The sequence below is a fragment of the Vicia villosa genome, linkage group LG2, assembly GCF_029867415.1.
Source record: "Vicia villosa cultivar HV-30 ecotype Madison, WI linkage group LG2, Vvil1.0, whole genome shotgun sequence".
Classification (NCBI taxonomy): Eukaryota; Viridiplantae; Streptophyta; class Magnoliopsida; order Fabales; family Fabaceae; genus Vicia; species Vicia villosa.
In genome coordinates, this window is record NC_081181.1 from 17,056,535 (window position 1) to 17,071,335 (window position 14,801).

Here is a 14,801-nt window from a genome sequence, read left to right on the forward strand (position 1 = left end):
ATTGGATTGTGCTAAACGACTGAATTTGGAAATATCTGATATTAATGGAAGTATGATCATTGACACTCCTGCGTCGGGTTCAGTGACTACTTCGCTTGCTTGTTTGAACTGTCCAATTGATATTTTTGGTAGAGAATTCGGAATGGACTTAGTGTGCCTTCCGTTGGAACAACTGGACGTTATCCTGGGCATGAATTGGTTGCAATTTAACCGAGTTCATATCAACTGTTTCACGAAAACGGTTATTTTTCCTGAAGATGTCATTGTTGAGGACTTAGAGATGACGGCTAGACAAGTGGATAAAGCAATGAAGGACGGAGCTGCCGTGTTTATGTTGATTGCGTCCATGGAAGTGAAAAAGAAAGAGGTGAGTAGTGACTTACCGGTAGTATGTGAATTTCCGAAAGTTTTCCCAGAAGATGTAAGAGAATTACCGCCAGAGAGGGAGGTGGATTTTGCTATTGAATTAATTCCTGGAACTAGTCCTGTGTCGATGGCACCTTATCGTATGTCGGCATCGGAATTGACTGAGTTGAAGAGTCAATTGGAAGAGTTACTTGAGAAGAAATTTATTCGTCCTAGTGTCTCACCGTGGGGTGCACCGGTGTTACTAGTGAAGAAGAAAGAAGGTTCAATGAGGTTGTGTGTGGATTACAGACAACTGAACAAGGTTACTATCAAGAATCGGTATCCCTTGCCGAGGATTGATGATTTGATGGATCAACTGGTTGGAGCGTGTGTGTTCAGCAAAATTGACTTGAGGTCGGGATATCATCAGATTCGGGTGAAGACGGACGATATTCAGAAAACGGCATTTAGAACGAGGTATGGTCATTACGAATATACAGTGATGCCATTTGGAGTAACCAATGCGCCGGGGGTTTTCATGGAGTATATGAATAGGATCTTCCATCCTTATCTGGATCAGTTCGTAGTAGTATTTATTGATGATATTTTAATATATTCTAAGAATGAAGAAGAGCATGCGGATCATCTTAGAGTGGTATTGGAACTATTGAAGGAAAAGAAACTTTATGCAAAACTGTCAAAGTGTGAGTTCTGGTTAAATGAAGTGAGCTTTCTTGGGCATGTAATTTCCAAGGATGGTATTGCCGTTGACCCAACGAAAGTAGAAGCAGTGTCTCAGTGGGAAGCTCCGAAGTCAGTTTCCGAAATCCGTAGTTTCCTTGGTCTTGCGGGTTACTATAGAAAGTTCATTGAAGGTTTTTCAAAGTTAGCGTTGCCGTTAACTAAGTTGACTAGGAAGGGTCAAGCTTTCGTCTGGGATTCGAAATGTGAAGAAGGATTCCAAGAGTTGAAGAAGAGGTTGACTAGTGCGCCGATCTTGATTTTGTCGAATCCGGCGGAATCTTTTGTTGTTTATTGTGATGTTTCGTTGTCGGGATTAGGAGGTGTACTAATGCAAAATCAACAGGTAGTCGCTTATGCGTCGAGACAACTCAAAGTGCATGAGAGAAACTATCCGACTCATGACTTAGAGTTGGCAGCAGTGGTATTTGTGTTGAAATTGTGGAGGCATTACCTATATGGTTCAAGGTTTGAAGTATTCAGTGATCACAAGAGTTTGAAGTATCTCTTTGACCAAAAAGAGTTGAATATGAGACAAAGAAGATGGTTAGAATTTCTCAAGGATTATGATTTTGAACTGAATTATCATCCGGGTAAAGCAAATGTTGTTGCCGATGCATTGAGTAGGAAGTCCCTGCATATGTCTATGCTTATGGTGAGAGAATTGGATTTAATTGAGCAATTCCGAGATTTGAGTTTAGTATGTGAAGACACTCCTACCAGTGTTAAATTGGGTATGCTGAAGCTGACTAGTGGTATTCTTGAGGAAATCCGAGAGGGTCAGAAGACTGATGTAGAGTTAGTTGATAAGTTGACTCTGATTAACCAAGATAAAGGAGGTGAATTCAGAATCGATGAGAATGGTATAATGAGGTTTGGTAATCGTGTTTGTGTTCTTGACATTGCCGAATTGAGGAAGAGTATTCTTGAAGAAGGACATCGTAGCGGATTGAGTATTCATCCTGGTGCTACCAAGATGTATCATGACCTAAAGAAGCTGTTTTGGTGGCCTGGAATGAAAAAGGAAATAGCTGAATTTGTATATGCTTGTTTGACTTGCCAGAAGTCGAAGATTGAGCATCAGAAACCATATGGAGCTATGCAACCGTTATTTATTTCGGAATGGAAGTGGGATAGTATATCGATGGATTTTGTTTCAGGTTTGCCGAGGACGGTAAGAATTGTGAAGCTATTTGGGTTATTGTGGACAGGTTGACAAAGTCTGCTCACTTTATACCAATGAGAATGGATTACCCAATGGAGAAGCTGGCTCAATTGTATATTGAAAGGATAGTGAGTTTACATGGTATTCCTTCGAGTATCGTGTCAGATAGAGATCCAAGGTTTACATCCAGATTCTGGGAAGGTTTGCAGAAGGCTTTGGGTACTAAGCTGAGATTGAGTTCTGCTTATCATCCACAGACGGATGGACAGACAGAATGAACTATTCAATCACTAGAAGATTTGTTGCGTGCTTGTGTGTTGGAAAAGGGCGGTGCTTGGGATAGTTATCTACCCTTGATAGAATTTACTTACAATAATAGTTTTCACTCGAGTATTGGTATGGCTCCGTTTGAAGCTTTGTATGGTCGGAGGTGTATAACGCCTTTATGTTGGTACGAATCTGGCGAAGGTGCTGTGATTGGGCCGGAAATTGTTCAGGAGACAACAGAAAGGATTAAGATGATTCAGGAGAAGATGAAGACTTCTCAGAGTCGTCAGAAGAGTTATCATGATAAAAGAAGAAGGACACTTGAATTTCAAGAAGGAGATCATGTGTTCTTGAGGGTGACTCCTACAACTGGTGTTGGTAGAGCACTGAAGTCAAGGAAGTTGACTCCGCATTTTATTGGTCCGTTTCAAATTACGGAGAGGGTTGGAGAAGTGGCGTATCGCATTGCGTTGCCACCGACACTTGCGAATCTGCATGATGTATTCCATGTATCGCAGTTGAGGAAATACATTGCTGATCCATCTCATGTGATCCAAGTCGATGATGTACAGGTAAAGGATAATCTGACAGTTGAAACTTTGCCTATGAGGATTGAAGATCGGAAGGTGAAACAATTGCGTGGCAAGGAGATAGCATTAGTCAGAGTAGCTTGGGGAGGACCAGCCGGTGGAAATGTTACGTGGGAATTGGAGAGCCAGATGAAGGACTCCTACCCGGAACTCTTTGCCTAAGGTATGTTTTCGAGGACGAAAACTTTTCTAGTGGGGGAGAGTTGTAACACCCCTTAAAATTCTTTATTTAATTTAATTAATTTTTGGATTAAATATTAGAATTATTTGAGTTAACTGAGAAAAATGGGAATAATGAGACTGATGGGCCAGTGTCGCTTTTAGTAAAGAGGGGGGGGTGTATTGGTAGGCCCTATTACTAATTAAAATAGTTTTATTTTATTTTCCACAAAATAGAGGAATTGTGGGAAAGAGGAATAGAACTAAGGAGAAGAGAAGAGTCTGAACGTGAAAAGAGAAGAGGAGCGGAGAAGTGCGACACGAGGAAGAGCGAAGAATCAACCTTCAGGTAAGGGGGGACTCTTCCGTTTATCTTCTATTATGGGATTATAGGTAGTATGATATAATTTGATCGTGTTATTCGTATCAATTGGGTTGTGCTTAGGTTATAGAAGTGTTAGGTTTTGGGAGGATTGATGCATAATGATTATATTGATCATGTATTGGTGATAATTGGATGGTTGAATGTATTATAAATGTGTAACTTTTAAACCGTAAACCGGATTTTGGTGCCGTTTCGAGTACAGTGAAGCTAATCAAATAATTTATATAATCAAATGGTGTTTTGAGTTGTGGCTTGAATTATTTTTAAAACACCCGATCTTATTTGTTGTGGTGGGATATGCTTATAGGTACACTAATGAATGTCTTACCTGTATGATGTTGTGGTTATAACTGGTGTTTATTATACATGTATTGTTGGTATGAAATATGTGTTTTATTGATGATTATGACATTGATCGATTTATGTGGGTGATGAGCATGTTATGGTTGATGCATGCATTCATAATCATTATGTGGCTGGTCCTTGACGATGGTGGATCAGTGGTAGCTAATTCCCATTGTGTGGAATTAGTGAGTGGGTGTTACCGTATCCTTGACGATGGTGGGTCAGTGAGTTGGGTTATCCCAGATTTTGGTACCACATGCATGTAGTTGCATGGCATTAGGCTGTTTTGCTATTATAACATGAATGGAAGATTGTCCAATGTTATAATATGTGTTAATTTGGTTGTTTGCTTATTGATTGTATGGTTTGAATCTGATCATAACTGTGATTGGGTGAATGGCATGTGAAATGATATTTTATTATCTATATCTTATAACATTAGTTAAATGTGAATGAGACTCACCCTTACTGTTGTTATTTTTCAGATTGAGGAGTAGCTCTCGTACTTGGTGAGGATTAGCTCGTCAAGTAGTTCGTTAGAGTCAGTTGGGTCCGTATCATGCTCTGGTCGTGTAACACTGGGGGCGTCGTTTAGAGTTACTTGTTAAACTCTTTCTATTTGGGTGGATTCCTATGTTGGTGTTTTAAGTTTGTGACTTGGCTGTTTGTTATTCAGATGTTAAAGATAATTCCGCTGTGTTAAACATGATGATCTGAATAAATTTGGTTGACGTTCTCTTTTATGGCATGACATGAGTATTATTGTTTAATTATTTGGAAGTTGTAATGCCCTTTTCATGTTTACTCTGATTATTGTTTATTATTTATGCGGGGTATTAGAAGGGTGTTACAGTCCAGACTACTTTCACCAACGGGATATCTTTACCTCTAAGGGACTTTATCTCACGATCTGTGATCCGAATTGGCATCGTCTCTACTGTAAGGTTCTCTCTCACTTGCACATCATCCATATGAATCACGTGAGACGGATCTGGAACATACTTCCGAAGCTGTGACACATGAAACACATCGTGCAGATTCGACAGGTTAGGCGGTAACGCCACCCTATAAGCGACAGTACCAACTCTCTCTGAAATCTGATAAGGACCGATAAATCGTGGGGTCAACTTCTTTGACTTCAGGGCACGACCAACACCAGTCACAGGCGTGACTCTTAGAAACACATGGTCACCTGATTCAAATTCTAACTCCTTTCTTCGCTTATCATGATAGCTCTTCTGTCTACTCTGTGAAGCCTTCATCTTTTCCCGAATCATCTTTACCTTCTCTGTGGTTTCTCGTACAATTTCCGGTCCAAGTACTACACCTTCGCCAGATTCGTGCCAATATAGCGGAGTTCTACACCTCCGACCATACAACGCTTCAAAAGGTGCCATCCCGATACTAGAATGATGACTGTTATTATAAGTAAACTCGATCAATGGAAGATAAGTGCTCCACGAGCCTCCTTGTTCGAGAACACATGCTCTCAACAAATCCTCTAGAGACTGAATAGTCCTTTCAGTTTGACCATCCGTCTGAGGATGATACGCCGAACTTAACCTCAACTTAGAACCCAAACTTTCTTGCAAGCTCTTCCAAAAATCTGAAGTGAATCTCGGATCTCTATCCGACACAATGCACAAGGGAATACCATGCAACTTCACAATCACTCGGACATAGATCTCAGCTAACTTTGCCACCGGATACGTGATGTTAATAGGTATGAAATGGGCTGATTTGGTAAGCCTATCAACAATCACCCATATCAAATCGTGTCCACTCGCAGTATTAGGCAACCCCGTTACGAAATCCATCGAAATGCTATCCCACTTCCATTCTGGAATTTCTAACGGTTGCATCAATCCTGCAGGCTTTTGGTGTTCAATCTTCGATTTTTGACAAGTTAAACAAGCATATACAAATCGTGCCACGTCTTCTTTCATTCTCGGCCACCAAAATATCTTCTTCAAGTCTTGATACATTTTAGTAGCTCCTGGATGAATACTCAAGTTACTTCGATGACCTTCTTCTAAAATCATCCTTTTCATATCATTGTCATCAAGGATACATATTCGATCCTGCAATCTCAACACTCCTTACGCATCCACCCTAAAATCACTCTTCTCGGATTTGCCACAACCCACTATCATGTCTACCATTTTCACATCCAATTTCTGAGCCTCTTTGATACTGTTCAGAAAGTCATTATCAATTTTAAGCATTCCCAACTTAACACTCTGCGGTGTCACTTCACAAATCAAGCTCATATCTCGGAATTGTTCGATCAGTTCTAATCCTTTAACCATCATAGCGGACATGTGCAAGGTCTTTCGGCTTAAGGCATCAGCCACAAAATTCGCCTTACCGGGGTGATAATTCAACCCGAAATCATAATCTTTCAGCAGTTCTAACCATCTTCGCTGTCTCATGTTCAGCTCCTTCTGGTCAAACAGGTATTTCAAACTCTTATGGTCACTATAGACTTCAAATCTAGAACCATAGAGATGATGCCTCCAAATGTTTAGTACGAAAACAACAGCAGCGAGTTCCAAATCATGTGTAGGGTAGTTCTTTTCATGAATTCTCAATTGTCTCGACGCATAAGCAATTACCTTACCATTCTGCATAAGTACACCACCTAAACCCATCAAAGAAGCATCGCAATAAACTACAAAAGGTTCTCCTGGGTTCGGTAACATCAAAACCGGAGCTGTCGTCAATCTCTTCTTCAATTCCACAAAACTTTCTTCGCATTGTGCATCCCATATGAACACTTTACCCTTACACGTCAACTTAGTTAACGGAAGTGTCAACTTAGAAAATCCTTCAATAAACCGTCTATAGTAACCGGCTAAGCCCAAGAAACTTCTAATCTCGGTAGCTGACTTTGGAGTCTCCCATTGTAACACAGCATCTACCTTAGATGGGTCTACAACAATGCCACTACCAGATATGACATGTCCCAGAAAACTGACTTCTTTCAACCAAAATTCACACTTGGACAACTTCGCATACAACTTCCTTTCTTTCAACACTTGCAATACCGTCCTCAAATGATCTGAATGCTCTGGCTCTGATTTAGAATATATCAAGATGTCGTCTATGAACACCACGACGAACTGATCTAAATATTCATGGAAGATACGGTTCATATATTCCATAAATACTCCTGGCGCGTTCGTAACACCAAATGGCATCACTGAATATTCATAATGTCCATATCTTGTTCTGAATGCTGTCTTCTGTACATCTTCATCTTTAACCTTAATCTGATGGTAACCCGACCTCAGATCGATCTTGCTAAAAACACTCGCACCCACCAATTGGTCCATCAAATCATCTATTCTCGGTAGCGGGTATTTATTCTTAATGGTTACTTTATTCAGCTGTCTATAATCTACGCAAAGTCTCATGCTTCCGTCCTTTTTCTTCACTAACAGCACTGGGGCTCCCCACATCGATACACTTGGTCTGACAAACTTCTTCTCCAGTAAGTCTTCTAATTGCTTCTTTAATTCTGTCAACTCAGATGCGAACATCCTGTACGGTGCCATAGAAATAGGTCTGGTACCAGGTACAAGATCAATCGTAAACTCAATTCCTCTTTCTGGCGGCACATCGGGAATCTCATCGGGAAAAACTTCAGGGAATTCACATACTACCGGTAGCTCACCGATGATGTTCTGATTCTCGATTGACAATGTTGCCATCAACGAGAACATCTCTACCTCTTCCTTCAGCAATTGTCGTACCTGCTTAGATGACACTAAACCAGCTCCTTCTTCTTCGGCAGTTGAAAATCTCACAGTCTTGTTATAACAATTGATATGAGCATAGTTATATTCTAACCAGTTCATTCCCAAAATTACGTCCAGCCCGGCTAACGGTAAACATACTAAATCAACAGCAAAGTCCCTGTCGAAGATCGACAACGGACACTTCAAACAAACAAGAGATGTAGTCACAGATCCTTTAGTTGGAACCTCAACTACCATCTCGCCATTCATCGAAGATAGCACAAGACCCAACTTTTCAACACATTCAGCAGCAATAAAACAATGAGTAGCACCAGTATCGATAATAGTAATTAAAGGCATACTATTGATGAAGCAAGTACCTCTAATGAGTCAGTCCTCAGTGGTTGTCTGAGTACCAGCCAATGCGAACACCTTACCACCAGCTTGTGCCTTCTTTGGTTTCTGACATTGACTTCCAATGTGTCCTTCTTCACCGCAATTAAAACAAACCACTTCTTTATGTCTACATTCAGACATCATATGACCAGTCTTGCCACAACGGAAACACTTCTTAACGTCAACAGTGCAATAAGTACTCTTGTGACCAGCCTTGCCACATTTAAAACACACAATCGGGGCGGGAGCACCTCCCCCACTTGTTCTCTGGCCCGGAGCAGCTCTCTGTTTGCCCTTGCCAGCTGGAGTGTCATAAGGCTTGCCATGTTGCTGACTCTGCTTACCTCTTCTATCACTGACAATCTTATAGTGAGCAGCATTATCTTCCTCAAAGATTCTGCAGCTGTCTACCAAGTTAGGGAAAACGCGGATCTGCTGATACCCTATAGCCTTCTTGATCTTCAGAGCGTAACCCATTTTCAAACTTAACGCATTTTGAAAACTCTGCACCCTCTCCATCATAGTATGGATAAAATTTGGCCAATTCAGTGAACTTTGCAGCATAGTCAGTCACTGACATGTTCCCTTGTTTCAGTTCGTGGAACTCGATTTCCTTCTTGCCACGGACGCTCTCAGGATAATACTTCCTCAGGAATTCTCTTCGGAATACGTCCTAAGTGATCTCTTCACCTGCAGCTTCTAGTCTAGGACGTGTTGCTAGCCACCAGTAGTCAGCTTCGACTGCTAGCATATGCGTCCCATAGCGAAGTTTTTGAGCCTGAGTACAATCCATTACACGAAAGATCCTCTCGATCTCTTTCAACCACTCTAGGGCTCCATCAGGGTCGTGCTTGCCTTTGAAGACCGGCGGGTTCTCCCTATGGAAAGTAGCCAAACTGCGAGACCCAGCATTCTCACCAGCATTAGGTTGATGTTCCAGAGCTTGAGCCATAGCCTCCAAAGCAGCAGCAATCGCAGCATCGTTTCTTCCAGCCATTTCAACTAAACACTGCAACAGAAACATAGTTTAGATAACGAGATTAACAATACTCGATTTGTTAGCGACTCAACTACTTGGTCGGACGGACCGAACTGCTCTGATACCAATTGTAACACCCCACTTTCCCATATCGAAAATAAACGAATTATAAATACATAGATAATCAGAGTAATACGAGTAGGATGTCACATCTTCTAAACAATTCACAGTAACATCACTTTATTTAATATTCATTAAAATAGAATATCCTATACCGCAGCGGAATTCAAAAACCAGCTTATTAATTCTCATGGCACCACAGCCCCAACAAATTAATCATATCCACTAAACAGGTGGTCCAACAATAATGTCAAAATCAAGATACGTAACAATTTAACATTTAACTGAAAGGAAAACAAAACACAGCGTATCCCAACATCCCCGTGTTACGTATCAGAGCGACTCCTAAGACTCGATCAAGTAACACTCGAGAAAATCCAAGCACTACTCTGGTACCTGGTTATCTGTACTCCCGAAGAAGCACAGACACAACAACAGAAAAGGGGTGAGAATTACATTCAATAAATATACGGTGAAATATAACATGGTTAAGGAGTAGTATCTACACCACACACAAACACAATCATAAACAGATTCTCACACCATCAATCACACAACAACATCATTACATGACATTTACAAACAGTCAGATGAATGAAAATGTAACTATCGACTCTACATGCATGTGGTACCAACAGAGCATAAGCCCTCAACAGATGCCATTATATTAGAGGAAATAACAAGGCATAAGCCTTCAACAATGCCAATACAGGCCAACAACAGAGCATAAGCCCTCAACGACATATGTATGCAATATGGACATCCAATCAACACAATTCAACAACACAAGGCTTCAACCTTCAACTCGTTGCCATTTAGGCTATCAACCAGCTCAACAACATGCGACTATAATTTTATTATTTTGTAGTTACATTCACAACAGTCAACACAAACTTATCACAATATTTTATGTCCAAAGCATAACTCTTACAGTCTCTCTATGTTTACCTAAGTCCTACAGTTTAAGTAACTCAGAAAGGTATTTATTTCACTCAAGGATCAGGAGAAAATCACAAAAATGGAAAATTCTGCACACTAGCGTAACCATACGCGTACAGCCAAGCCATACGCGTATACCCCCTTGCCCATGCGCGTATCATACGCGTTTTGCCAGAATCAGATTTGCACAAAAAACTCCTCCATACGCGTATCACATTCTCATACGCGTATGACCTCTCTCTCATACGCGTACCATACGCATTCCACCAGTAGGTTGTACTATGTTGGGACAGGGCTGCGTATCATACGCGTATAGCCCCCTGGGTGTGTCCCTCCTACGCGTATGGCCTCAACCCATACGCGTATCATACGCAAACTGACAGGAAAATTGTCTTTCCAAGTCTGCATTCGCACCAGTCCGTTCTCACTCGTTTTCATCACTTCCCGTCTGCGAATTCAGGTCTAAAACATCATAATTTCACCTATTAACTCACACCTTTCATCTAGATTCATTAACCTATTATGCTACATCAATTTTAACATGATAACAACCCAATTCCTACTCATCAAATTGGACAATTTTACACTCAGATTCAGTTCTTTTTATGAACACAACAACAACTCAACCAACACCCAAAACCACACCAAAATTCATCAATCTAGAACAGAATTTCGTCCACAATCATACAATACTCATTAATCATGAAGGACAACATACAATTCAAATCAATTCACACATCAAAGAAGGAATCAACATGTCAATTATGAAACCTAAAGAGGGAAAGGAACCCTCACTACCCTCTCATGTTGTAATCACCATTTAGAGAACCCATTCTCCCCCCTTACCTTAGAATTGAGCTTTGATCCTTCAACAATGGTGGAGTTCTTCTACCTCTTGCCCTAGCCTTTTTCTCTGTTTTCACGTTCCTCTAAATTTTGCCAAAAGAAACTATTCCTTCTAATTTTTATTTATTTTTATTAATCTCTCATTAATCCTTAATTTGCTAATGGGCTTACTACACACCCTCCCAATTACTAATCACTACTTGGCCCAAATAACTAATTAATTATTAAACTAATATAATAAAAATTAAATATAAGTTTAAGACACCAAATACACCCAACAATTACGGAATAAATAAATATCGAAAATTGGGGCGTTACAACTCTCCCCCACTTACGATATTTTCGTCCTCGAAAATCTTACCTCGTTCAAACAACTCGGGATAGGAGTCTCGCATCTTGCTCTCCATTTCCCATGTCATGCTTTCTCCGGTAGTCCCCGTCCATGTAACACCCCATAAAATTCTTTATTTAATTTAATTAATTTTTGGATTAAATATTAGAATTATTTGAGTTAACTGAGAAAAATGGGAATAATGAGACTGATGGGCCAGTGTCGCTTTTAGTAAAGAGGGGGGGGGGGGGTGTATTGGTAGGCCCTATTACTAATTAAAATAGTTTTATTTTATTTTCCACAAAATAGAGGAATTGTGGGAAAGAGGAATAGAACTAAGGAGAAGAGAAGAGTCTGAACGTGAAAAGAGAAGAGGAGCGGAGAAGTGCGACACGAGGAAGAGCGAAGAATCAACCTTCAAGTAAGGGGGGACTCTTCCGTTTATCTTCTATTATGGGATTATAGGTAGTATGATAGAATTTGATCGTGTTATTCGTATCAATTGGGTTGTGCTTAGGTTATAGAAGTGTTAGGTTTTGGGAGGATTGATGCATAATGATTATATTGATCATGTATTGGTGATAATTGGATGGTTGAATGTATTATAAATGTGTAACTTTTAAACCGTAAACCGGATTTTGGTGCCGTTTCGAGTACAGTGAAGCTAATCAAATAATTTATATAATCAAATGGTGTTTTGAGTTGTGGCTTGAATTATTTTTAAAACACCCGATCTTATTTGTTGTGGTGGGATATGCTTATAGGTACACTAATGAATGTCTTACCTGTATGATGTTGTGGTTATAACTGGTGTTTATTATACATGTATTGTTGGTATGAAATATGTGTTTTATTGATGATTATGACATTGATCGATTTATGTGGGTGATGAGCATGTTATGGTTGATGCATGCATTCATAATCATTATGTGGCTGGTCCTTGACGATGGTGGATCAGTGGTAGCTAATTCCCATTGTGTGGAATTAGTGAGTGGGTGTTACCGTATCCTTGACGATGGTGGGTCGGTGAGTTGGGTTATCCCAGATTTTGGTACCACATGCATGTAGTTGCATGGCATTAGGCTGTTTTGCTATTATAACATGAATGGAAGATTGTCCAATGTTATAATATGTGTTAATTTGGTTGTTTGCTTATTGATTGTATGGTTTGAATCTGATCATAACTGTGATTGGGTGAATGGCATGTGAAATGATATTTTATTATCTATATCTTATAACATTAGTTAAATGTGAATGAGACTCACCCTTACTGTTGTTATTTTTCAGATTGAGGAGTAGCTCTCGTACTTGGTGAGGATTAGCTCGTCAAGTAGTTCGTTAGAGTCAGTTGGGTCCGTGTCATGCTCTGGTCGTGTAACACTGGGGGCGTCGTTTAGAGTTACTTGTTAAACTCTTTCTATTTGGGTGGATTCCTATGTTGGTGTTTTAAGTCTGTGACTTGGCTGTTTGTTATTCAGATGTTAAAGATAATTCCGCTGTGTTAAACATGATGATCTGAATAAATTTGGTTGACGTTCTCTTTTATGGCATGACATGAGTATTATTGTTTAATTATTTGGAAGTTGTAATGCCCTTTTCATGTTTACTCTGATTATTGTTTATTATTTATGCGGGGTATTAGAAGGGTGTTACAATAGTGGTATCAGAGCATAGTCGGTCGTTTGAGTCAGAGTCTTAGTGTCGGTTGACCCCTCGTATGCGATTAGTGTAAGATTGACACTGTCGATACTTCTTGTTCTAATAAATATTGTTTGATATTCAGCAGAACAATGGCCGGAAGAGGAGGAAGGAACGACGATGCGATTGCTGAGGCTCTCGGTATGATTGCTGGTGTGTTGGGAGGGAATGCCAATGGAGCTGGAATTGGTGCTGACAGGCAGCTGAATAGTTTTCAGAGGAACAACCCTCCGTTGTTCAAAGGCACTCACGATCCCGAAGGCGCCCAGAAGTGGCTAAAGGAAATTGAAAGGATCTTCCGGGTGATTGATTGTGACGAAAATCTGAAGGTGAGATATGGGACTCACATGCTGTCTGAAGAAGCTGATGATTGGTGGATGGCTAGTAGGGACGAACTGCAAGCTGCAGGTGTTGCAATCACTTGGGCTGTGTTCAAGAGAGAATTCTTGCGGAGGTACTTTCTTGAGGATGTTAGAGGCAGGAAAGAGATTGAATTTTTGGAGCTGACACAAGGTAACATGACTGTGCCGGAGTATGCGTCCAAGTTTGTTGAGCTGGCAAAGTATTATGTCCACTACAATAATGATGAGGCTAGTGAATTCTCGAAGTGTGTTAAATTTGAAAATGGTCTCCGTGATGAGATTAACAGGGTATCAGATACCAGAGGATTCGTAGGTTTGTCGATTTGGTTGACTGCAGCCGAATCTTTGAAGAGGACAATATTAAACTGAAGTCGTCACACTCTCGCGAGTTAGTCGACAGGAAAGGGAAAAAGCATATGGATCGTGGTAAGCCATATGGTAAGGGTAACCAGAAAGCTGGAGGCTGGAAGAAACCTAGTGGGGGAGACTCTAGTGCCCCTATTAAGTGCTTCAAGTATGGAGAACCTGGACATCGCATTCACGAGTGCAAAAGTGAGGAAAAGAAGTGCTATAGATGTGGAAAGGCAGGGCACATTGCTATTGAGTGCAAAGGGAACACTGTAACTTGTTTCAACTGCGGGGAAGAAGGTCATATTAGTCCTAAGTGTCCTAAGCCGAGGAAGAATCAAGCTGGTGGTAAGGTGTTCGCCTTATCTGGTTCAGAGACTACTCCAGAGGATCGGTTGATTAAAGGTACGTGTTTTATCCATGGCACTCCTTTAATTGCAATAATAGATACTGGAGCAACTCACTCGTTTATTTCATTGGATTGTGCTAAACGACTGAATTTGGAAATATCTTATATTAATGGAAGTATGATCATTGACACTCCTGCGTCGGGTTCAGTGACTACTTCGCTTGCTTGTTTGAACTGTCCAATTGATATTTTTGGTAGAGAATTCGGAATGGACTTAGTGTGCCTTCCGTTGGAACAACTGGACGTTATCCTGGGCATGAATTGGTTGCAATTTAACCGAGTTCATATCAACTGTTTCACGAAAACGGTTATTTTTCCTGAAGATGTCATTGTTGAGGACTTAGAGATGACGGCTAGACAAGTGGATAAAGCAATGAAGGACGGAGCTGCCGTGTTTATGTTGATTGCGTCCATGGAAGTGAAAAAGAAAGAGGTGAGTAGTGACTTACCGGTAGTATGTGAATTTCCGAAAGTTTTCCCAGAAGATGTAAGAGAATTACCGCCAGAGAGGGAGGTGGATTTTGCTATTGAATTAATTCCTGGAACTAGTCCTGTGTCGATGGCACCTTATCGTATGTCGGCATCGGAATTGACTGAGTTGAAGAGTCAATTGGAAGAGTTACTTGAGAAGAA

General features: G+C 40.5%; 1 protein-coding gene and 1 pseudogene across 1 annotated transcript; both read right to left on the minus strand.

The window, feature by feature from the left end:
• Window positions 1-4,836: 4,836 nt before the first annotated feature.
• LOC131648644 (uncharacterized) lies at window positions 4,837-5,817 on the minus strand. The gene is made up of 2 exons (XM_058918383.1): window positions 5,655-5,817; window positions 4,837-5,327 (listed from the first exon to the last, which is right to left on the minus strand). Exons 1-2 carry the CDS (start codon window positions 5,815-5,817, stop codon window positions 4,837-4,839), a joined length of 654 nt encoding a protein of 217 aa, XP_058774366.1.
• A 282-nt stretch (window positions 5,818-6,099) lies between these two features.
• On the minus strand, window positions 6,100-9,898 carry LOC131648645 (uncharacterized; annotated as a pseudogene).
• Window positions 9,899-14,801: the final 4,903 nt, after the last annotated feature.